The sequence below is a fragment of the Scleropages formosus genome, chromosome 15 (assembly GCF_900964775.1).
Source record: "Scleropages formosus chromosome 15, fSclFor1.1, whole genome shotgun sequence".
NCBI classification, from domain to species: Eukaryota; Metazoa; Chordata; class Actinopteri; order Osteoglossiformes; family Osteoglossidae; genus Scleropages; species Scleropages formosus.
The window spans coordinates 17366541-17391962 of NC_041820.1; the positions used below are offsets into that span (position 1 = coordinate 17366541).

At 45.1% G+C, this 25422-nt stretch overlaps 2 protein-coding genes across 8 annotated transcripts in view; both read right to left on the reverse strand.

Moving 5' to 3' along the window:
- Nucleotides 1-609: 609 nt before the first annotated feature.
- Nucleotides 610-3997, reverse strand: sdsl (serine dehydratase-like). The gene is made up of 7 exons (XM_018727522.2): nucleotides 3845-3997; nucleotides 2965-3004; nucleotides 2316-2455; nucleotides 2021-2109; nucleotides 1259-1486; nucleotides 1048-1172; nucleotides 610-818 (listed from the first exon to the last, which is right to left on the reverse strand). Exons 1-7 carry the CDS (start codon nucleotides 3995-3997, stop codon nucleotides 628-630), a joined length of 966 nt encoding a protein of 321 aa, XP_018583038.2. The 3' UTR covers nucleotides 610-627.
- Nucleotides 3998-5125: 1128 nt separating this feature from the next.
- The window catches only part of ppp1r13ba (protein phosphatase 1, regulatory subunit 13Ba), a 43988-nt gene continuing 23691 nt past the window's right edge, over nucleotides 5126-25422 (reverse strand). For 2 of the 7 annotated variants that reach the window (XM_018727645.2, XM_018727642.2), the window contains exons 5-18: nucleotides 19258-19359; nucleotides 16249-16423; nucleotides 15480-15676; nucleotides 14003-14167; nucleotides 13561-13753; nucleotides 12742-12888; nucleotides 10176-10282; nucleotides 8813-9272; nucleotides 7784-8562; nucleotides 7546-7683; nucleotides 7311-7444; nucleotides 6893-7059; nucleotides 6607-6806; nucleotides 5126-6308 (exon numbers count right to left, since the gene is read on the reverse strand). In XM_018727645.2, the coding sequence (XP_018583161.1) occupies nucleotides 6267-6308; nucleotides 6607-6806; nucleotides 6893-7059; nucleotides 7311-7444; nucleotides 7546-7683; nucleotides 7784-8562; nucleotides 8813-9272; nucleotides 10176-10282; nucleotides 12742-12888; nucleotides 13561-13753; nucleotides 14003-14167; nucleotides 15480-15676; nucleotides 16249-16423; nucleotides 19258-19359 (3006 nt within the window). In that variant the 3' untranslated portion in view covers nucleotides 5126-6266. Of the gene's footprint in view, nucleotides 6309-6606; nucleotides 6807-6892; nucleotides 7060-7310; nucleotides 7445-7545; nucleotides 7684-7783; nucleotides 8563-8812; nucleotides 9273-10175; nucleotides 10283-12741; nucleotides 12889-13560; nucleotides 13754-14002; nucleotides 14168-15479; nucleotides 15677-16248; nucleotides 16424-19257; nucleotides 19360-22336; nucleotides 22889-25422 lie in introns of those variants that run through there. The other 5 variants (XM_018727648.2, XM_018727643.2, XM_018727644.2 and 2 more) reach the window with 5 other exon arrangements.

Genomic DNA, 25422 nt, shown 5'->3' on the forward strand with positions numbered 1-25422 from the left:
TTAGGCAAACTGCACAGTGTAGAAATATGCACACACATATACACAAACACTTAGATATCTGTCAGCTTCGGCTACATTATTCTTGTATATTTACAGGGGCGGCTGGTGGCGTCGTCGTTGGAGCGGCTGCCTTTGGCTCCAGGGGCTGCTGGTTTCGGTCCCCGCCTCTGGCTGTAGCGCCCTGGAGCTAGGTGCTTGCCCTACAATTACTCCAGTGCCTTCGCCCAGCTGTGTGACTGGGTACAAACTTGTGGCCCTGCAATGGACTGGCATCCTGTCCAGGGTGTAACCCCCCCATCCCTTGCATCCAGTGTCTCCGGGATAGGCTGCAACCCCTCTCGGGACAAGCGGTTATTGAAATTGGTTGGTTGTATATTTATATATCATTATGCATGAACAATGTGTCCCTCTGTGAAAGAACTGGCATACTGACAAAAGGCCATAAAGTACTTAATGCAAAGTTTATTCATGTATAACTGTAATTAATAAATACTGAATTCAGACTACTTCTTCACTTGCGATGTAGACAAACAGCACCGTTGAACTGGCTGACATCACAGTACTATGGAATTCTGAGAAGTGTACCCATGATACACTGTACTCCAGGTACATGGGCAAGGCTCCGGTTCAGATGCGCAGCTTGTTCTGCAGGTGTTCCAGCTGGCTCAGGTTGATGCCGCTGCCTCCACACACTACCACCACCAGGGGCCCCAGTTGGCGAGGCAAGCGACCCTGATCCTGCAGCCTCTGGATCACCCCGCTGTACACGGCCGCCAGGGCGGCACCACAAGCCATCTCAACCAGCACTCGCTCATCATCTGTGTGAACATGGCAACACCAACGCTATCAGCCACGTCATCGCCAACGATGACTACTATAAATGGCTCAGTTGACCTCAGAACTGAAAATGTGCTCTTCTCCTCAGACATTCAGTGTGTCACAGGGCAGGAGCCATAGACCACAACTCTGCCAGGCAAGTAGAAGATTTCATGGGGAGGCTCTGCACAGAAAGCTGGAGATTGCAGTAAGCTGGTGCTGAACACTCACCCAGGAAAAGTTCCACCGACTGCAGGGCCTCCAGGTCTGTCACCACCTCTGAGATGATGTTGCCCTCCTTGGTGTACTCAAAGGCCTGCATACACACAGTCTTGGCTCCAAGACACTTGGCCTCACTGGCAACAACAAGCAACAAGTTGCCGAAATATCCTGCCTGAACATCCAGCAACTGAGTCACAGCAAAATGTGTGATTTTCCTCACCTTGTGATGTCAGCGAGGGTAACTGGTTTCCCCGCATTGATGGCTGCATTCAGACAGTTTGCACCTTGTGTCTCCATAGCAATAATGGGCACGTCATTCCAGCCCACCTCCTTCAGACCTTCCACCACCCCGCAGAGGAGCCCTCCTCCACCAACAGCAACCACGACTGCCCCAGGTTTACAGGGTAGGGAGGCCTTGATCTCCCTTATCATGCTGGCATGACCCTCCCTGGGAGAATATATGTGATAAAAAAGAACACGTATCACCATAAAGAAGTGGTTTCAATGGAACCGATATGGCGCTGAATGTTCGGATTCCTCAAATAATGAAATGTGCAATACGCAAGTGTCATAACAGATAAGGGCATGAATTTGTAACCTGAAGGTTGGTAGTCTATGCCTCACTCCCAGTTACTGTTGTAGTACCTAACCAAAGTACTCACCCTGCATTACTCCAATGAAATATCCTGTGTGAATAGGTCAAAAAATGCAAGTTGCCCCTTAAAGTACACATACACATTTTCTGAACCGCTCATCCCATACGGGGTCGCGGGGAACCGGAGCCTACCCGGCAACACAGGGCGTAAGGCCGGAGGAGGAGGGGACACACCCAGGACGGGACGCCAGTCCGTCGCAAGGCACCCCAAGCGGGACTCGAACCCCACACCCACCGGAGAGCAGGACCCGGTCCAACCCACTGCGCCACCGCGCCCCCCTTAAAGTATGGTTTTGTATAACCTTAAAGTGTGACCTAGTCACTCACCAAAGCAGGGGGTGGTCAAACGGGGGGACAAAGGTAAGGCCCTCTGTTCTGGCCACTTGCAAAGCCTCGGTGTTGGCCTCATCCCACACCTGCATGGAGGAGGAGTCACATAGCGAGGATGTCTGAGATCACTGGACTGGATCGGATCACTGCATGGCAGCACCTCACAGTTCCAGCATTTCTCAGTAAATCAATATATGGAATTCAATATTTGCCATCGAAGATATGTTCGAAGCATAAAAGTAGCCTGGATTCCCTCGGTGGTCACTGAAGATACCAAGAATGATGTACAAACCTTGCCCATCACTTTGACTGTAGCACCCAGGTCCTTCAGCTTCTGGATCATCAGCTCAGGAGTGGAGGCTGGTACAATGATGGTTGCTGGGATATGAAGTTTCTTGGCTGCATAGGCTGTGGCCATACCTGCGTTGCCACCTTTTCAAAACAGTAATATAAATATTGACATACAAGAAAACTACAAAATTATATAAAATCTTATTTAGAAATGCACATGTGAAGAAATACGTAATAGCTCAACACACATTATATATAAACAAATTAACAAAACATACATACAGTTCCTTGTAGCGGTATTCAGACCAATTCTCTCATTTTTCAATTTCACAAATGGTTCATTGGAATTTCATTCTTTGTGTAATTTTATTTCAAAACACAAAATATTTAAGGTGACATTGTGTTTGAGTTAGTTACACCTTCTGCTGCAATAACAGTTTTTAGTCTTTCGTGGTGAGTTTGTTCCAGTTTTTCCACATTGCGACTAATTTTGGTCTTTTCATCAAGGTACGTGTGCTCTGTGTTAGTTGGATGATGCTTGTGGACAACAATTTTGAAATAGTGCCGCAGATTGTCAGAAGGGCTCAGCGAGAACTGGTCAAGGGTTGGAACCCTTTCGCAATACACCGTATGTAGCGTGTATAACTTACACGAGGAACAGACGACACCTTTAGACCCTGGACCTGCAATCTACAGAGATTAGAATGAGCTGCCGAATGTGCAAATGATACATTGTAGGAAAAAACAGCTCTAACTTCACTTGTGCACAACTTCATTTTTTCATTTTTTAGTAAACACACTTAGGAGGGCCAGTTTTTGCAGCATAAGATAAATCTCTACACTGGAGCTATATCCAAGAAAAATAAGCATTGCTTTGTTATCTTTAGAAGCTGCTGGACTTCAGCCTTTCATGAGAGGATTTAGCCACCTCTGGTTGACTTCTAATTTTTCATCTGAGAGAAATAGAAAAGCACTATTGTGGCAGAGCCACACATATGAAGTGCATTTTTTCTTTTGTCTGATCAAGAGCGGGTACCATGGTTCACTGCAACAAGGTAGGCTAGTTAGCGAAAGACTGGGACCAAATATAGAGATTCAGAACCAAACTAAAACTTGAAATTGGTGTGGACACAGTCATAATGAACACTTCCAAGATCTTACAACTTTAAAACTGGACCGACTCCAATTTATCTTACATTCATCTATTTAGCTGGTGCTCTTCTCTAAATTGACTTACAAATTTAAGCTGCTCACAACTATTAACCCATTTATACTGATGGGTCATTTCGACTTGAGTAACATAGGGTCATTACCTTACTCAAGGGTACTACAACAGGAGGTGATGTATGGATAAGTGACCCATTTTAAGTAGTGTATTTAGCAGTGTAACTCACCTTGGCGAGTAAAGTGTGTGGACTGCTAACACTACATAGAGTTCATTGGAAGTCGCTTTGGAGAAAAGCACCTGCTAAATAAATAAATGGAAATGGGATCTTAATTATAGGAGTTTGTGGGAAGGGTCAGTGGTACCTTTTGGCAGAGGTGTCCGATGCCCCGGATTTTGAAGGATCCGGACGGCTGGCCGTTGTCCATCTTGAGAAAGACGGTGGTCCCGGCCCTCTTGGACAGCTCTAAGCTCTCCAGCAGCGGAGTGTTGATGTGGAAAGTGTCCGAGTCCGACATCATCGCTCACGCAACCCCTGTGACAGCAAACAAATCATTACCGCCAAACCCATGAGGTGTCTCTAAAAAGAGATTAAGTAAATAGAAACATACCTTTCAGTGATAAAATGAGAAGAAAAAAAAAAATGTGTGAACCCGCTCAAGTACAAAACTGTTTTGTGTTGTTTAATGAGTTATATGAGCTGGACCGGGACTTTCCCTCCACCTGTTCAAAGTCTCCTCACAGACCCCTATTTTATTAAAGAAAACAGCAACTAAGGATTTCACTTAGAAAATAGACTTGTGCTTCAGAGGGGGAAAAAAAGGCATCTCTTTGCCTTACTCCATATTACCAGAATAAATATTTGTATAAATTGACAGAGGTGTGATTTTTTATTTTTTTTTGTTTAAAATAAACTTTGTTGACGAGTTATACATTAACTTGCATATCTATCGTATCCACCCAGGTTACAGGTTTCATGGACACAGCTGATACGAATACAGTTGAGTAAAGTGTTTTTCAGATGAAAACACTTGCTACCCTTGTATTTTTTTCCCCCCATCACAATCCTGACATTTTATTGTATTTCCTTAGAATAACTCAACCTACCTAGTACTCTGCAGACCCCTAGTAACATCCAGTGTATTTATGCACATACTGAAGCACAACCTTATGTTGACCATAAACTTTGTCATATCATTTGTATTGTAGACAGTTCATAAATATGAATACAGCCATTTGGGTAACCATCCAATATATCTGTACAGTGTTTATTTTCTCCATGTTGAAGTAAGACATGTTCCATAAGCATGTTCTAAAATGTTAAAATCATATTTTATCAAACAGGACTACACTGGAATCAGGGTATGTTGTCCAGAAGTAGGCCTTGTACTTTTTATCCCATTTGAAACTATTATTTTCATATGAAATATAACCTGTCTTTAAAGTCACTATGTAAGAAGCTGCATGAGCAAATACAATTACTAAAATTAGTACATTTTACAGTTTGAAACAAAGACACAGATCCTTCATCTGAATGACAAACATTTCCATCTTAGTCCATGCAAACCATGACCAAAGTCATTCTCCACCGTGACACAATGCCTCTGCTGTTCGAACACTGTACACAACACACACACAAAGACTCTTCAGCTCATGCCTGAGCATCATTTTATTGTGCACATTTACATAACACAGCATAAGCAGTGTGGCTGCCCTTGAAACAAAACTGGCATGTTGGACAGCAAGGTGTTCTCAGCATAGTATTTACAGAAGTATTCAGTGGTCAGTCACTTTACATTGTCACCATGGGTGGGCAAAACCTACATAGCACATTAAACAAAAAAGCAAAATGTGTGGATATTATGCAATTTATAAATGGTTTTCTAGATGTAAAATAATTTAATGCATGGAGAAATTGGAAACCTTCACTAAAATGCTGCTTTAGTGAAAAAGCTTTTACAAGTTTAGCAGTCTTCCAAAGTGCTCCGTTCTTGCACGCAAAGCTGTAGTTACTTATTGCATCCCTCCTTCGACTGTGGCCTTGCAAGGGCCCAATGGCGTTCCCCCTCCTCCACTCAGCTTGCTCTCCCTCCACATCACTCTGCCATCATAACACACATGCACACACCTGCACTGCATCACCCTCTACATTAATACTTGCACCCTTGCCAATGTCCCCTTCTCTAGTGCACCAGCCCTACAGCCATCCTCACTGCACCTGCACTTCCTCTCTCCTGCCCCCATCTGGACTCTCGATCCTACGCCCGTCACTCAAAATGACAGCACGTGCTCCGTCGAACCCACAGTTTGCCCCTCTACTCGATGTCCCAAGGGGAGCCACACCTGCACTACCTCATGCATCGCATTCACTCCTCCAACTCGACACAACTGGAAGAGGGTCCATACAAGCTGGGAGGGAGGGGAACAGGTTGTTGGCACTTTATTGCAGTAGGGAGGGGTGTTAACAGTTCATTCTCCATTAAAAAAAGCATTGCAGCCTTGCAGTGAAACCCAAACAGAGTGGAAGTGGACCAGATGTAGAACCCCGTAATGAAATCTGCCTTCTTGTCTCTGTCAGGCCCATGAAAAAAAAAAAAAAAAAAATATTCCAAGTTGCTTTCCAGGCACGGACTGTGGTCCCCAGAAGCCACGTCTGCCCCATCTTCTGTCACTCTTTCAAACAAAGACCTGATGCCGGGACACAGACAGGGCTTTACTGGGGTCTAGTCACCACCCATAGGTCCAGTTTCATGTCAGCACCGCCCTCTCACCAGGGTAGGGGAGAGGTTATGCCAGGGAGCGCTGTCGAGGTTTGATCCTGGGGTACAACTGCAGGAAAACACGGTCACAAACAACTGGTCAGACAGTTTAACCTTTTGACAGTGCTAGATAATTTTAAGTAGTAGAGGATCCTCAGTGTTAAGGACATTACTTATTAAAGTAGGGGTAAAACTCAGGAAGGATTAATCACCATCATTGCTGGAATAACAATTATACAGACAATTGTCAATTTGGCAGGAGAAACAGAAACACCAAGGCAACTTCTGCTTCTTTCTGATTTAAAACATTTCTGCAACTCAACACTATTCTGGTACAGGACCCATTCTAGCCGCAGAGCAAGCCTCACCCCCAGAAGGTTACGGGGCACGTAGCCCTCTTGTTCATTGAGCCGGCCCCACCACCACTCTGTCTCGCTGTCATCCTTGCGTCGCAGAATGGTTATGGCATCCCCTTCCCGGAAAGACAACTCATCTGCACGCTGGGCATCGTAGTCCCACAGTGCATACACTGCCCCTTTGTTCATCACACCTAGTTTTTCTTGGACACCTTTAGGAGAGATGGAGGAATGTTACAAAGAGGAGCACAACAATGCAGCCATGCATTTCCCCACTGCCTCTCAAAGTAGGCCTCACCGTAGAGGAACTGGGAGCACTGGATGTAGCCCTCTTCCATCTCTTCGCACTTGTCAGCAGCCGTCTCCACATCGCTTATGGTGGAGGCAAAGATGGCGGCGCCTGATTCCACCAGAAGCTTACACAGATGCACGCTGTTACAAGAGGCAGCGCAATGCAGTGGAGTCCTGGTCACACGACAGAGGATACGTTAACAAGATACCATGCTGCCCCATACCCTCAACCAATGCCACACCCTTCAGAAAAAGCTACAGCAGCTCTCCAAATGAATAAAAAGTTAAAAAAAAAAAAAAACTGTAAATGCTAACTTCAACAGAAAGGTACACATAACACTGCCAAAATAAAGCCTGGTTTATACTATCCCTGCCAATGTAAACAAAAGAGAGGACCAAAGATATCCAAAAGCATGGAGTCTTACCAGCCATCACTGTCAGCTGCATTGACATTGACCCCAAAGTCCAGAAGGAACTTGACAATGTGGTGATGACCGGCACAGACAGCATTGTGCAAGGGCGTGATGCCCTCATCGTTGGGCTGGCTGGGGTTCTCGACCTGGCAAGAGGCAAAAAAAAAAAAAAAAAAAAAAATTAGGTTAAGAAGACACATGCTGAGTGAAGACGCACAGATGTAGGCAATACTCTGGTGGTCAGCACCTCATAGATGATCCGCTGGACCAAGTCAAACTCGCCCTCTAGGGAAGCATCCAGCAGCAGGGCCAGGGGGTTGAACTTCACCCGAAGTCCATGGCCTGTCCGGTCTGAGTCAGGTTTTTTCAGGTTAGTCCTCTTGACCTGCAGAAATGTTGGGAAAACAAAGCCAAGAATGGTATGGAACCACTTCTCAAGACTCAGCAAATACACGTATATACGCAAAAAACAAATCCAAACTCACCACAGGCTGTGAGGAAGGCTGCGAGGGGGGAGTGGCTGACTGAGGTGGGGTCCCTGACTCCTCAGGGGTGCTGGCCTCAGGAATTGGGCTAGACACGATGGACTCAGCTGGCCCCGAAGGATTATTGTTGCTGTTATCCTCAGAAGTATCTGGCGGCAGGGTAGGCTGAAGGGCTGATGATTCCTCACTGGATAGGACCAGCAGCTGGTTGTCATTGGCATCAGGTGACGGGCCAAGGGGCTCCTCTGGAACTGCAAGAGGAGCTGGGGGCTCTGGCAGATTGGCATTTTGGGTGTTGCCATTGTCCGCATCAGCCAGGACCCCTCCCATGTAGTCAGGGGCAAGACCAGGCTGATAAAAGGGTATGCCATTACCTCCAGAGCTGCTCTCCATCCCCCCAGCAAGTGTGTTGAATCGCTGGTACAGGAGCTTTTGGATGTTTGGCCCACTAGGGCCCTCTGGCTCTGTGATGGAACTGCGCTTCTTAAGTGGACGTGGAGCATTAGCCAACCGCTTGCGAAGGGCCTCTAGTTCACCATCGCTCTGGTAGCGCAGAGGAGAGTGTGCCACAGGGGTCAGTTTAGTGGGGCTCAGTGGGCGGGGAAGATTCTCCACACCTGGTGTGGGAGGGGCTTCCCCAGGCCCTGGGGTACTGCTCTCTGCATCCCCATCACGATCAACTGTATCCTCGCCCCCAGCCTGGCCTGTTGATACCCCCTGCAGGAAGGGTAATGGGGATGGTGATGTGGAGCTGGACGGCAGGACTGGCTTTCCATACACTGCAGAGAAGAGATTGAGAGAAAGTACAGACATGAGTCAGAGAAGCAATTATCCTGGCAATGACCTCCTAATCCCTAAACACAGTGTAAAATGTGTTGAAATATTTACAGGCTTGTGGAAGTTCAATGGAGATGAGAGCAACCAACTGCACAGCCACAGACTGTAGCACAAATCAGTAAATTAATGTCTTTAGCCCATCTGTTTAACTACAAATCATTAATGTGAAGTTGCTTGCACTGCCAAGGTCACCTGCTTTGACGGCCGGCTTGCTGCCCAGTCCATAGTTCTTGGGTGCAGCCTGCTGTAGGTACATATGGTAAATTGAGCTGGAATTCATAGTGGGCGGGCCCTTCCGAGGGGACTGTGGTCGGGAGCTCTTGTCTGGCACAAAGGGTCGTACAGCCGCTGCCAGCGGGGGGTCCGGTCTCTCCCCAGGAGGAAAGAGCGGTGAACTGGGCTGGAAAGTAGGGCTGGGAGGGACTGAGATGCGCTGCTGGATCTGCTGGGAGGAGGAACCAGCAGCAGGCCCCCCCCTCTGCCAGGTTTGACTGCCAGAGACAACCCGGGGAGGGGTGTCCTTTCGGCGTTCCAGGGAACTGGTGGAACCAACTGAGGACAAAAGCCCTGCACTAGGGTAGGTACCATAGCTGGGTGGCAGCGACTTGGGCAGGGTTTGTACTGACCCAGTCACCTTACTGGAGTCCAGGGTCTGATGAAAAGAATAAAGGTTCTGTAGTGAGTGACCTGGTAGGGAGGTGGATTCAAGACATACAGTAGTGCAGGGCTACATTCCACAGAAAACCTTCTAAGACCTGCCACATATAAAGTCTCAAGAAATGACAACAAGCTGCTTTTAAATTAAGGAGTTAGTCTAAGTCCAGGAAAGAGAGATGAGACTGGGAGAACATGGGAATAACTCCTTTCCATTCATTGGTAGTTCATTTACATTTATTCATTTAGCAAATGCTTTTCTTCAAAAGCAACACACAGTGATTACTATGAAGTATATATAGCTAACACATTTGTCCAAGGTGACTCTCAATACAAGATACACTACAATAAACCTCATACAATCATCGACCCATCTATACAGCAAAATGTTATACACGCTCATTTATTACATTTACATTCATTCATTTCTTCATTATTACATTTATTCACTCACTCTCTCACATACACACAATACAGACAATTCAGAGGCACCAATCTACCTGAAAAACATTTTTGGATTGTAGAAGAAAACCAGAGCACCTGCAGGAAACTAGCACAGTACTTTTGTACACTGCAGATTGCCTGGGTACTGATTTTGGACTTCAGTTTGGATTTTTCGGTTAACTTGTGTCAAAGAGGCTGAGTTTCCATATTGTACTCTTTTGTTTAAAAGTCTGACATGTACACCTACAGAGCTATGTCTCTGTCTTAACTCAATGGCTACCTAAAACTCACACATACACAAGTTAAAAGGACACAATAGAAACCAGACAAAGTAATAACTTCACTCATGTTGGAATGGCTGCAGTGAGAATTAACAGTAAGTATAAAACGTGTTTACAGAACAGGGAAAGAGTGTCATAAAACAGAAAAATGGAAGTAAAGGTTGAACGATGCTCACCTTGTCAGCTGCAGTAGCTGTACCTGCTTCTAGGCTGGAGTCCTTCCATTCAGGGGGCCTGAGAGCAGAGCTGCCCTTGCTGAGTGTGGGCCAGTTGGCATCATTGGCTAGGGGAGCATTCAAGACAGAGTCAGTAAGCCAGGGTAGGGTAGGGGGCAGGGGTACACAGACCCACACCAACAACCCAGTGGGAAGTGATTGATTGTGACTGCATTAAAGCCTGGGGGGGGAGAGAGGGGGCAGGGAGACTGCTGTCTCAGCAATGTTAACAAGAGGTGCTCTCTACAAATCTGAATCCAAAGGCATGGCCACGCTGGTACAGCAAGAAAATGCGGTCCTGCAATGAGTCCAGTGACACTGCCTGTCACTATCAGAGCCTGCAGCTAACATCATCATTACGGAAACATAGCTCTCATCACTCAGCTAAGCATTAGGCCTTCCAGCCCACTGGGCTCACTGCATCTCTGCTCTACCTTGGCATATCTATATCCTGGCATTTACAGCTTTTGTCCGTAGAGACAAGGAACCAGTGATCTGCAAAGAGGTGTGTGTGTGTGTGTGTGTGTGTGTGTACATAGAAATGACTTTGGGTATACAAAGCTCCTGTAAAGACTGGAATAAGTCTGACAGCACAGGAAGACTTCACACTGCTGTCATGGAGATCGCAGTAAGGGGGAGTGCAGAAGCCAAGGAGCTAAAGGTAAGCTAACAGAGGAAGGAAAGGAAACCACAACACCATCAACATCATCCCAAAATAACCCGAGGGTGGTGGATCCAACAAGATTTTTCCACTCTCCACTTGCCCTACAACTTCTTTTAATTTGATTTTTCTCTTCAGTTGTTCAACAACTGTTTCCACTTGATTGGAATATTTCTCTATTTTGCTGCAAGGATCTCAGCCTCAGAATGAATCACCACAAGTAACTGGACAACAGTCTAAAAATAGCGGATGCTGCATTAAGGTCCTCATTTTCTAAGGCGTAGCGAATGTTCAGGATAACCCATGTGGAAGCATGCTGTCCACTCTGTCACACTTTCTCCCATCTTCTTATTTAGGACAAACACATCCGCAATCAGTAACAAATATGGTTTGCAAGAGATAATGTGTTGAATAGATGGACTGGCCCAAGTGAAGCACACTTGACAAATGCACACTGAGCCGAACAAACCCGTAATAAATCATTCTAAAAAGTTATCCAGCATAAGTTTATGCAAATTCCCTATAAGGAGCCTTTGGGTCAGAGCATTATTCCCAAAGTTCTTGGCACAAAAGCTAAAATGGAAACTAAATAGAATGGATAGAAGTACAAATTCTATGTTAATGAGCGTGTCTGGTGACTTTTGCTAGATTAAGTAAAACTGACCATCTAAAATCAAATTTACACAAGTAAATTTGACCAATACAGGAATCAGAGGTTCAGGCACTGAGTACATTGAACCTTATCAGCATAGAGGAGTACCACATTTTACATATACACACTATATTTGCAAGTGCATACATGCATAACAATGTAGACACTGAAGTTCTTTACCTTCTCCACTGAACCATACACTCTCAATCATTATGATGTGAGTTTTTTTTTTTTTTTTTTTTTTAAATTTGCCTTTTCCCCATATAAAATTTTAGAAAGCAACACCTCTGTGTGGTGAAAGATTTCTGTGTGTGCGCATCTTTTCTTGCATACACAAAGTACAGAGATGGCCATCTACCATACAGACAGGCAAGTCGCACAATATGCCCCACCCCGTGGTGAGCTAACTTTACCTGATATCCCCATTTCACATTTCAGTAAGTAAGGTGGTGAGGAGACAGATATCCATGATGTCAGCGTACAGCCCCAGATTTCTTCCAACTTATTAGAAATTCCTCAAATCCACAGCCTTGGATGTTATGCTAAATTCTCTCATCAAACCAGCAACCACATCCCTTTAAAATTTAAACATTTCTGTTAAATTAAAAATTAACAGGTATCCTACACTTGTGGAAGAATTTTTTTTTTTAGCTATTTAAAAATGCATTGTCTTGTGTTCTTGGGGGCATCCTCCGAGTGGTTACGGCTGCTGCCTTGCACTCAAAGGTTGCAGTTTCAAGTCTCATCCGCAGTTGTAGTACCCTTGAGCAAAGTGCTTACCCTATAATTGTTACAGTAAAATTACCCAGCTGTATAAATAGGTAAATAATTGAAAGTAGCTTAACATTGTAAGTCACTTTGGAGAAAAACATCAGATAAATGTAAACGCAATGCTCCAATTTCCTCCCACAGCGCAAGGGCCCCTGACTTCGTGAATCTAAACTGCCCAGAGTGTGTGTGCATGTGCGTGAGTAATTTTGTAACGATGGACACCCTGTGCTTCCAAGGATTCACTCCTGACCACCACAACCCTAAAGCAAATAAGTGGGCACTGAAAAAAGATTGCTGAATAAGTACTCATATTTTTCTCCTGTATACAAGAGTGACAGCTGCAGAAGTGCAGATGTCACCCAGACTACAGCCAATTGCCCTGTTCTGCCCATCCCCTTTAGCTGATAAGGTTCAGAGTGCTGCTGTGGCACCTGCGGACTCACGGGACGCACTTTCAGACCCCAAGGGAACCCCAGGGCCTGGTCTTTGCTCAGGTGGTGACGCCAACAGGGGGTCCACTATGATGTCTAAATCAGAGACCTTCCACGGGCCGGGGGGCCTTCTCCCAGAGTGGCCCTCTGTCTCTGCCCCTGCGGCGTTTCATGTCGCCCCAGGGGGAACACAACAGCAACAAACATCACAGACAACCACGGGGGGAGAAAAAGGATGACAGCAAGGGAAGAAAAAAAGAATATATATGACAAGAGGTTAGAGGAGAAAACTCAGCAAGAAAAACGAAAAAGAAAAAATAAAACTCCAAGATAAACCAAACTGGGTTTAGAATGGCAAAGGGAGGAGGGCAGAGCAAATGAATCAGTGCGCTTACATGAGCCTTCTGGTGGAAAGGCACAAAGACTGAAGTTTCATTCCTACAGCTAACTAAATTGGGTCTTGCTGTAGCTGAGCACTGAAAACGCAATGTTCAGGATGTCACCCCCCTCTCCAAGTACTCCACTATTGTCTAAATGTAGGGATCACAGAGGAATGGAAGCACTGAAAGGCACTTGCATAGAAAAATTGTAGAAAGGCTAAAAGAAAGAGCTGGGAGCTGAGGGTCTGCTCTATAGGGTGAGTGTCCTGGCAGGACCCCTGCACCTTGATGAGCTCCACACATTTCTGCATCTTCCAGTTAACGTAGAACAGCAGATACAATTTAAAGTAAGGATATGTTTCTGCCCATACCCTGAAACCTAGAGCAGAGCAAGCTAGGGTCGGAAAGTGGACAAAAAAGGATACTACAGGAGTGCAGCAATAGGTCTCACCTGATTTGGAACGGGCATGGTTGACAGTTGCAGCCACACCAAGTGACTGTGGTTTCAGAGGGTCTGGAGGCATGGTGTATCCCCCATCTTGACGGCCTGGCACAGGAACCTGTATATAGGGTCCAACAGCAGCCACCCGGCCTGAGCTCCCAGGGGCCAGCTGGGGGGAGGGTGGACCATTTATCCTGTTCAGCTGTGAGGGAAGAGGACAGGGGGTCAGCTTCCTCTCAGTGAAGTGAAACACTTGTACTCACTTTGTGTATGTTCATGTAAATGTGTGTGCCTGTTTACTCATACAGACAAGGGCATAATCTCTACAATTATGGTCTACATCAGCTCTGATGTGCCAGCAAGATGGAGAGCAACCTGAAGAATGAATGGCTGGGACTTGTTCTTGTTGCAGTGGCAAAGGAGAAGGCGTGCTTTGCGTTCATGATCTTACAGTGACGTTCTCTTTCTGAGGTACCTCGGCTTTCTTCTTATAGAGGCGCTCACGCAGCTCAGCAATGCGCTTGTCCATGAGCGACACTTCCAGGTTGCGCTTGTTGAGCATGTCCTTCTGCTGTTGCAGCTTGCTGTTTTGCTCCTGGTTCAACTTGTTGCGGATCTGGACAGGGCACACAGAAATGGAAAGATTACTACTTCTAGTAACATGTTGCTACCATGCAGCACTGAAGTACAGTGCAGATCCCAGATACTGGCATATATGCACAACAGCAGCAATTTCGGCAGCTGCAAATACTACATCTAAGTCTGCCGTTTTGTAGTTTTATACTTTTCATTCTGTTTTTCTGTTTTGTGCTAACTCACTACACTTCCCCCCCCTTTCGTTTTCCTAAAGTACTTGGTATTAGTGCTAATTTGCATTTTGTTGATTTTGCCCACATAAACCACAAGAATGAAGTCCGCTCATCGCCATCTCATGCCAGGTCATCATGAACTGTTCCAGCATGTTACATCATCACCTGGGAATGCATGTGTCAAACTTCTGAGAAAAATGTTATCAGATTTTAAGCATTTAAGTTTAAAAAAAATTCCAGTGAACTGCTAAGGAAAGTAGTTAGCAATCATAAGAGGGGTTTATAACACTTGCAAAGCATTGTAAATTAAACTGCATAAAGACTATTTCACAATTTGTCACACTCAACCAGTTGTCACCCATAAATAGCTTAGAGGGGCTAGACTACAGAAATTCATCTCAGTGGGCGACGGTGACAACAGATGCTACATTACATACAGAACACAGACGTTGTGGACCAAGATCAGTGACAAAAATGTCTTCTCAGTGCAGTCAATATCTTCAATAGAGCTGTGATCTAAAGGCTCAACAACATTCTCCATTTTTTTTGAAGGGGGAAGAGGGGAAAAAAAAAAGGGGGGGGGGGGCTCATGGTGGCTGTTGTCTCAACACAGCCATACGCTGCTACCCCAACCAATTCAGAAGTTTCACAGGTCTCTGTTCCCAATACCGCTCTTTAGAGTTGGACAGAAATCTGATGATCAGCTTTCATTTATAAAGCTGACAGGAAGAGGCAAGATTGCATAAGAAGAGAGTCTTTAACCAAATTTTATGTTGACACTCTCATTACTGTTAGTTAACAAATGACATGGCTGTGGCGGTAATGGGTGACTTGGTCAGAAACAGAACGAAACCTCATTCAAGGGTTCTGGTTACCAGTCTGTGGTTTGGTGGTGCGTAATGAGCCCATTTCCGTGAGCCAGGGTACTGTTAGGGCAGCACTTTGTGCCATTATTGCTTGACTTCAGTGTTGTGTATTTATTCATTTATACCTCTCTGGCAATGAACCACCGTACAGAACTGAAGCACACTCAGTCCACCACTGTGGCCAACTGATTTGTAATTCTGGATACCCAGAGTTCAGACAGACTCAATGCCACCATGTGGCTGCAGTGCATACCTGCAGTTCCTGATACAGCCTGCGTAGCTCTAGGGCAGCTGAGCCGGTAACTTGGCCACCCAGCGCTTGCAGGCCATTCAGCTTGCCCCGTCGCAGTTCCTCCAGCTGCTGTGTCAGCTGCTCCACCTTCAGCACAGCAGACTGCAGCTCCTGCTGCTTCTCCTGGAAGATGCTGTTGATGTGTTCTATCTCTGCTGCTGTTGGGGGGTGGTAGGTAGGAATGGGAATGCAAAACAGCTTATAAATTTACACCATCCCACTCCAACACACCTTCACTCTAGCCAGTTACAAAAAATCTCAGTTCTGTTTTGCAATGGTGTCATACATTCAGACAGTGGGAAGTCTAGGAAGTATGAGCAACACTTTGCTGTAAGTGTCACTGGAGACCTGGCACTGCTCCTACTGTTTGAAGGTGGGGGATGTTATGGTCATGTTATGAGCATGATGTTAAGGGCAGTCACAACTAAGCTGGATGGATAAGAGAATGAGACCAAGTGCTCAGCGCACTGCTCAAAGTGCCTGCTAATCTAGTTTACATGGGATGGGACCCTCAGGCTTAAAGTCTGTCTCTGTCAACCCAAAAACTAAATGGACATCTCAACCCATTAAAGCAACTGTATCTGACATGATCATGTTATTTGAAGCATTCCAGCATGCTTTAGAGGCGTCACACAAAGACTTGTCCAGCACATATAGAAACCACCTGTAACTCTAGTATGGGCACACAGTTTTAGCCACTGGAGCAAGGTGAGGTGAGAAGAGTACGTACACAGGTTGCCATTGATGGCCTTGCTGTAGTCAACCTGGCCCCTCATGGCACGGATCTTCCTCAGCTTGGCCTCCTGGCTATCCACACGCTCCTTCAGCCGTTGCAGCTTGTCACTTTCCGATTGGGACTGCTGCTGACGACGTTCCTGCTGCTTCAGGTACCGTAGTCGCTGCTCCTGAGAGGTAAGGAGAATAGAGGACAGTGAGGCAGCAGTGAGAACAAGGAAAACACAGCTCAGGAACTGGAACACTTGTAGGTTAAAATCCCAAGAGAGACCCAAGATATGACAACCAATTGATCAAATAGAAATTTAAACATCTGCTGAAAAACTCAAAAACAGGGGTGCATGATGGGAACAGTGGAGGGGAAAGCAGACATTTGATACTTAAACCATGATACAGACCCTGTCATCACTTAAGAGAACCAGACACAAACACTCACGTGCACACATAAGTGTAAACAGAGGAAAAACGTTAGCAGTTGGGCTGTTCCTCAGTCACTCATTCACACTCAGCCAAGCCCATGGACACACACACACACACACACACACACACACACACACACACACACACACACACACACACCAGTTTAATCTACAGCTCTTTTAGGGCTTACCAGAGCTTGGCTACTACAGACCACACAATCTGCTGGCAGCTTTGCTGCTCCACATTTCTGTACACACCCGGTTTTCCTACCCCCACCAAGACCCTGGGCATAACCCCCACACTGAAGCAGCTGACATTGCATGCTGTTCACTTTGAGGTGAGGAGGGCTGATGGCTGACTTGGCTCTAGGATGTCACACATTGGGTATAAAACCTACTAAAAACCCAGCCTTGCTCCCATCCTTCCCCAGATGAATTCTGGCCAAAACCCCACAGCCGCACTAATCACGAAACATTCCTGGCCCTGCCTGCTGTTGCTGATGCATTTTCACTATCGACACCACTCACAGAGCACAGTTCAACAAACCAGTCTAACCTCTGCATGCTGTAGAAAACTGAGAACACAAAGTTAGGCTTTGTACAAATTCCATTTCATATTAAAATAGTGGCATGAGTTTCACAAGGAGTTTTACACAAATATTACCCTTTAGATTTGCAAAGTAAAATTTGTAGGCTCAGTACACAAAATACTTCCAGGTTGAACAAATCAAGCGGTATGTGCTGATGGGATGGTTTTAGGGTTAACGTTTGCTCTGAAATGAGCAAACACAAAGCAGTGGGCTGACTGGAGAGCAGGCCCTGGGGTACTGACTCAACACAATCCCATTTAATGAGGGGAAACAAAGAGCTAAGGGAAGGATACACAAACACACACAAACCACATAAGCACACACAGACAGATAAAAACATGCATCCACATGCACACGCAAACAAGACAACGGAAGCCCAATGTTTTTGTGTCCAGAGAAAACAGTCCTCGGAGAAAACTAAAAAACGTGCTTAATTACTAGCTCTCTCAGACTATAAATAGCAGCAGTAACAATGGCCCCTTGGTGACTGGGTGACCCTACAATTCACAGCAATTTACAGCTCAGACTTAATTAACATGGTGTACTCTACCATATCATCATTGGCATCATTATCATCATCATCCTCAAGTAAACAGCTTTTAAGTCTTCTGAATGTTGAGTAACTAATACTGTATTTACCTTTCACCTTTCCCTCTGGACTAACTGACTCAGGAATTAAATATAAAAAAGAAACTCACAGAAATTCAAGATCAGTTCCGGAAGCAGCGTTAGCATGAACAAAATAGGAAATACCAAGCAGAAAATGGAAAATATTAAAACGGTATTGCAAACATGCAAAATTCCCCTGGACAAAGGTTTTTAAGCGTTCCACCATCCAGCTTCCAAGCACACTGGAACAATGCTTATTTTCCAAGGAAATGACCAGCCGGGTGTGGCACAGCCAAGTCCCACCCACATTGCTCTGACTTCCTGCCTTCCATGGGCCTACGGCCACCTGCTTCCTTACCAGATGCACTGTCTGCTACATTTAGACATGGGACCCAGGACCACAGAGTTCCTTCTTTATTACAGCAAGTGTCAGTTTGGGGGCTTAGGGATTCATAAAAAGTTTTACCATTGAAATTAATGGTAATTATGTGTTCAAGATTTAAAAAAAACCTTAAAAAGCGTTTTTAAAGAACAAATTACCTTTATAAGGTGAGGGGAAGACTGCACACATTTGTTCAGTTAATTTAGTATATACCAATTTATATGACTATCTTAACTGGAGCAATCAGCCCAAGTACCTCGCTCAGTGCCGCTACAGCAATAATAGGCATGAACCAGCACCTTCTATCACTTATCTTCAAAGTATACAACCAATCAACTCCAGACTGTCCCAAGGTACCACTACACGCAATATGCAGTATGACTAACTAAAACAAGGTTGGTAATGGAAGGCACCATTGAAGTTTAGAATGTGACCCCATCAATAGTCTATTTCTCGCGTCATCTCTTGTTACACATCACCTAAATTGGGTGTGCGGTGGCCGCTAGTAACAACGCAACTGTGAGTGTAACAAGCGCAAACCATCACCCCCATCCATCAGCCACATGTACTCCTGCATGGTGGTTCTCTTATTTCATGACCATAAGTGCCCCTCCCACACAACCAGCTGTTCCACCCTAAACAGTACTGACCTTTCTACTCGCCTGGGTGCACATGCCAAATAGCATGCCCACCCAGAAACCAGAGATCTTGTGGAACAGATGGGAATCAGAAATTCAATTTCATCTCACTTTCTTTCATAAATACAGCAGAAGGGACTTCCATCATTCAGACAACACTGCTCCCTTTAATTCATACCTCAGTATGCTGTGGTTAAAGGAGAATGCCTCCACATCTGTAATGATTGCCATTTAAGTCCTGTGCTTCCAGCTCTAGATGGTTACTGTTAAGTGATGCCACGTGTTGCTGAGCCAGTCCAACAGGGCCTAAGCTGACAGAAGGTAAAGAAGGGACAGAGTGCTGTGCCTGGATTGTGAGAGGCCTACCTTGGCGACCAACATCTGCTGCTGAGCTTCAATCTGCTGCTGCTGCCGGGTGGCCATCTCCTGCAGCTCTGAAAGGGTCAGCTCCACACGGGGGTTCCCCACCTACAAACATAGGTATGAACACAGCAAGTTAGTCCCACCAAAGTAAAATGAGGGTGTGTACCTATAGAGCCAACAGGGAAAATAACTGATCAGACAACATGAAAGCGTAAACACTGGACATTTCCTTCCCCTGAACATCAACAAGGAAACAAAAAACAACATGACAACATGCACCATGGGACAGACCCGCTGACCACAAACAGGTTGGTCACCAAACAGCAGGCTGTATAACAGCAGAAACTGACTGAAGCAACCACAAGGGGAGACTGTTGTTAAATGTTATAATGGAGGCGAGAATACTTATAAAGAACAGATTGGGAGGTCTACAGTAAGGTCAGTAAATGAACCTGACAGAAAATATGGGGCAGGACTGATGCGAGACAACAAGTAAGGTCGGTGAGAGAATGCTTACCTTATCATACAAAGTACAACACACCCTACAGTACCTAGGAAACATGGTTTAGCAACAGTTATGGACCCTCAACACTCCAAAACAAAGGTTGTTTCTAAGACAACAGAGTCCGCTCCGACAGAGGAAACACCTCAAGAGCTTAAACAGGAAGTCAGAGCCTCCACTGCTTCCGGCTATTGTGAACACTAGTGGCCAGTGACCCCACAGACACACAGCTGCAATCCTCCCTTTGCCAAATAACCTCTGCTAGGACTTGAGCTGGGGAGCTCCTCTGCCATTAGCCCTAAAACCCTCAAACTGTGAAAACCCACAGCAGGCCTGACAGCACATGCTGGTGCTTGACTGTGTTAGTGGACCTGTGGACCTCAAGCTCCAGTTGTCTCTAAAGACTCCGATAATTTCCCTTCATTGAATCTAAATATCTGAAGTGCTGGGTCGTACAGTGCACACGTAGAACATACAATCCAAACACAAGCAAAATGATGATCCTGGTCACTCAGCACCCTAGTGCTAACTTTGCTTTTCCCAGTTGGATTACCTTACATATATGTGCACGGGTGCCAGCGAAAACAGGAAGACTGGTGAGGTACTGCAGGAGTCAACAGGAAACTGCATTCTGTGACATTATGCAAGAGAATCCAAAACTCAGCTGGTGTGTATGTTCCAGTGTGATACTACTGCCTGTAGAGCGACCACAAGGTCAACATTCCAGCTGAACCAAGGCTGGTGAAGCTCCAGTCATCCCACCAGGTATTCATGGAGTAAATTGTATTTTTTACATGAAAAGTAGCCAGAAAACCTGCTAAACCCTGAGGACTGGATCACCCCAACCCTAAAAATCACACTAGGCACAATTTCTGAAAATCAATGTACAGGAGGGTGGCCCCTACCGTAAATCAACCTAAGCAATGTACAAAGCAGACTAAACCTATCAAAGGGTCAGCTGTTCTGACCAGTGACCATTAACAATACATTAAAGTGGTCCTTCTTATCACAGTGCAAAACAGCTCAGCTTCTCAAATCTCAAAACATCTAACAATGCCTGCTTATAGTAGACGGGCAATGCAACCAGACAGTGCTGATGCATCCATCCACCTGCTTTCAGACTGGTGCTTAAATACATACACAAACCCTGAGTACTCAAACACATATATTTGAATACAAATAGGTCCAGGGCATAGAAAGCTGCAAAGGGTTAGGTCACCCAGCTCCTCAGGCAAAACTTATTTTGAGCTACAAAATAGAAATGTTCATGCAGGACACTCCATCCCCTGATCTGAGTTTTCATTTTTCATTGCCAAAAACAACTGGCGTGTTATTAGTTTTCCCAAAATCCTCTTTATCTGTTCACATGACCACTGAAGCAGACATCCCCTCACTGATCAAACTGAAATCCCTTCTTAAGCTGCATGTCTAAAATCCACCAAGTTGCCACCAAGAAGGGATGGTGGTGTCTGGGAGCATCAGGGACTCACTGATGTGACAGATATCTGACTTCAGACATTCACAGGATAGGACCTCTGGCTGTCAGAACCATATTTAAAAAGCGGACCAGTATAGGAAAGGGGGTTGGGACGGTGCAGCTGTTGTGCTAAGGGAGTCCTGCAGCACACACACATGGCTTTGAGTGTAGAACTTCTGTAATTCAGTTATGGACAGAGCAGATGAGTAGTGTGTCACTATGGGACCTCTCCCAAAAACACCCACTATCAAGGCAAATTACTGCCAACATGGAACTTCCATGTGGACCCCAACTGTCCATGTGCCTGATGGAAATACCCCACTGGGAGGAGGTACTCACCTCCAACCACACCTCTGAAGAAACACCTGTGACATGTATCCTCCCAAAGATACTCCAGGCTCAACCCCACCACAGCTGACAGTAAACAAGAACAGGGCCAGACGTCATCTGAACTCGAACCCACCAGCAATGACCGCAACAGAGCAACATTTTTAGAAGTGCTACTTGTGGGATTCTGTGAGATGCTGAGGAATTCAAAACCCCACCCGAGTCAGTTTGTCAATACTCAATTACAATACTAACAGATAACATCTAAAATGTATGAGTAATCCAAGTGCGGACCGAAGAAGAGCAGCTGAACACTGACAACACCCCAAGCACCTATTACCAAGGTCTTGCAACTTTTTACAATTTCTGCAGTCATACTCAAATTAAATCATTATTAGGTGTATACATCTAACATTCTTATTTTATAAATACATGTCATTTTCTTACTACCAACAGTGCATATAATGACTGCGCAAGCACCGAAAGTATTTTGTGGACACGTTTTCCTGAATATTGGGGGGGGGGAAAAAAAAAAAAAAAAAAAAAAAAAAAGTTGCTATGGTTAATAAATCTTAACATTCTAGTTAAAGAAATTACAATTTTTTTTTTAAACCACGTCATTGTGAAAGCATGATCATCCAGATAAATTCCAATATAAAAACAAAACAAAAATGTTCTATGCCTCCATTCACTGCACACACACACACACCACAGGCCAGCTCTGTAGAAGCTAATCCACACCCTAATCTTCTTATACGTACAAACAACTGTATTACCTGCTGAGGCTCCCACGTTATTCTGCAAGATCGCACCTTAATTTTGCTGCATTGTCCTTCGGCTGTGAATTCCTGCACAGCCTCTACACGCTTCCATTCCATATTTTCCGTCAGATTGTCGCTCCTCTCATCCAAGGAAAAGAAAAATGCACATATTAACCGTGCGGTACTTCTGGAGAGGAACTCGGCGGCGTCCAAAGTTTCGGCTCCACTCGGTCCTTACTCGTTTACGCCGAACGCGGTCCGCTATGCGCTGTCTCTATCCGCTATCGATACAAAAAGCACTGCCCCGCCACACTCGCAGGCAATCACTGAACCAGCACAACAAAAAATGGAAGTGGATTTTGCCTACAGTCAGAGACCTAATCACTGCTGGATCAAGCCAGCTGTCCGTACCAATCAGTGTGATGCACTGCACTTCTTTATTTTCACTGAGAAAGGTTCACCGCTTAGATTCTTCATTTCTAAAACACTAGGATGGAATATTTCATCAACGAGCTAACAGGAGGAAGCACTGTCGAGAAATCTGGTTTTATTAAAACGGTAATAAACAGGCAGTAAGTCCACAATGCAGGGCTTCTGCCTTTAGCTAATGCTGAAGTTTTTTTTTTCCCAGTACGGTTTTGTTTAAATTTTGAAGTGCAAGCACTTCTCCCACTCGTCTCTCTCTCTCTCCCCCTCTGCTGTGCACTCCGCTGTTTCAGCCTGACTGCAGCACGCCCATTCCCCTACCCACCCACCCACCCACACACACACACACACACACACACACACACACACACACACACACTCTGCTGTCCCATCAGCCAGTGTATCTCTCTCAGACAGGTACACCTAATGCACCCCAGATGTGAGACATTCTTCAGGACATTGTTGTACAACAGCCCATATTTGATCATGCCGCTACAACCCCCTATGGACAAATTCCAATTTTAAGCTCACTATAAAACTTTTCATAAGTTCACTATGCTCTAGCATAACCTTTAAAAAATTCCTTCTACAGTCCAACATTTTTTGGAACGCCGCCCTAAAATAAAAAAACCAGAAGAACAGTAAAGTATGAGTGCCTCGCCCAAGTTTTATTATGGGTGACCAGATTGTGAAACTGAAATCCATATAAATCATGGGGCTTCCTAACAATACCCAATCACAAGATTAATTACCATTCACCCAAACATCAGTTATAACAAGAAGATTATCCTCCTGGTTTAGTTTTGTCAGCCATATTGTACAAGTCACATTTGTAACAATTATGTTTGCAGTAAAGCTCAAATCACAAATAGGACTTCCCTTCCCACCAGGAATACAGAGATCAGCTCTTCACTGAACATGACACTGCAAGGAGTTTTTCTTCATGCACATCATCTCCACTCATAAGCTTTAGACAAGCTATGAATAGACAAACAAAAGTAATCCGATTTCACCTCCACCTGAATGACAAAACTTGAAACATTTAAAAAAACAACCCTGTGCATTTTTCAATTTCATTTATAACAAATATTGTCCATGACCACACCATGACTATTACAGCAGGTTATATAAATGGTGCAGTCATTATTGCAATTATAAATATATAATAAAAAGTGTTGCAATGGATCTAACAGACACAACCCCTTCATGAAACTGCTGTGTGTCAGAGAAGGGTTAGTTCACTGGAGCATGTACAGCAAGAACGAACTCGAGAGGGTCGTCAAATGTTGTCTTAAACTCATTTCTGACAATCAGGTCATCGAAGCATCGAGCCTGACCTGACAGAAGGACGTATGCCTTTAAAAAAAATATAAAAGTAAAATTGAGTTTTAAAGAAATTATGCATGATTCTTGGTAACGGAATTGTGCCCTCAGCCTCATGTCGACCGAGATAAAGTCTGGCTGCTGTTTCAGCTTTAGCGATGACCAGTGAGTCAGAGATGACCTCACAAGTCACAGCTGTCATAAACTGAATCTTTTTTTTAAACGACTGAGTTGCCTGTACAGATGAGGTGAAAAAAGCAGGAAACATCCTGAAACAAAAGCACAGCTATGACCTTTTAATTTTGCCAATCACTTTGCTAAACACGGAAGAGTGCTTCAGTATATGATTTAATTCAGTGCATGAAGGCAACAAATTACATTTACAGTATTAATACGAGAAGCGCTTAGCGCACAGAAACATCCCATCCCATTTAACTGGATAGTCATTACAGGAGGCATTCTTGTAAAGCCCTCAGTGTCACGCTATAATAGTGCTCTGTAAGGTTAACAAACTGCTTTTCTCCACGTAAAGTGCAAAGCGAGAAATGGCCATATGTCAGTATAGCCTGGGGCTGTGAGCACCCCCACTGCCTTGACAGAGAAGAGGGAAAAAAAGCTAATGAAGAAGGCAGGACCATGTAGTGGCAACTTGCAATTTTAGAGTAAACTTATAGCTACACAAGTACATGAAGAGCACAGAGCTGAGTTATTACAGTAAATTGAGAGGTATGTACAAGACTCCGATAGGAGGATGATTTGATAAACTTGGTGCTCAGGACTTTTCACTGCGAGACTCTCATCTGTGACATGAACCATGTACTTCAGTACAAGACGGCTAAAAGAAGCCCAACGGCAGAGTGTTTCTTCTCTCCCTTCCCCTGTGCTCCTGCTAAACAAGGCACAGTTGTGCAAACAACAGTCCTGCCTCATCTGGATGCTGGAACACATATCTGCAGCTGCTCACATGGGTCAGATCCCTTCTGTGTTTAGTCAGTAATTTATCCCCCAGAACCCATAGTCAGACAGAGGCCCACCTAGCCTGAGGGCCAGGCCCAAACCAGTTTATACTGGGCAAGAAAAGTTTTCTCCGGAAACTAGACCCCCCAGTAAAAAGTAACAGCTGGATGAGGTCAAGACATAACTGGGTGTGTGAAGTATTTTTAACACCCCGGTCCTCTACTCCACAGCTTACTGTATCGCATGCAAAGTCCCCCACCACACTACACTTTGCCCGGAGTCCCCGAGCCCCACGGAAGTCTGGACTGTTGCCAAGGGACTACAAGGATATGAGCAGTGCGTTCAACGCTTGCCAGCACCAGCACCGGCACCATAACAAGACCCTTGGTGAACAA

Bases quoted from the DNA above. Each gene is read 5' to 3' on its own strand.
- sdsl (XM_018727522.2), bottom strand. From the start codon at position 3,997: ATGTCGGACTCGGACACTTTCCACATCAACACTCCGCTGCTGGAGAGC. The intron at 2,110-2,315 runs GTTTGTACATCA...TCCTCCATGCAG, and splicing joins CAGTCAAAGTGATGGGCAAG to GTGTGGGATGAGGCCAACAC. The intron at 1,173-1,258 runs GTGAGGAAAATC...TGTTGTTGCCAG, and splicing joins ACCCTCGCTGACATCACAAG to TGAGGCCAAGTGTCTTGGAG.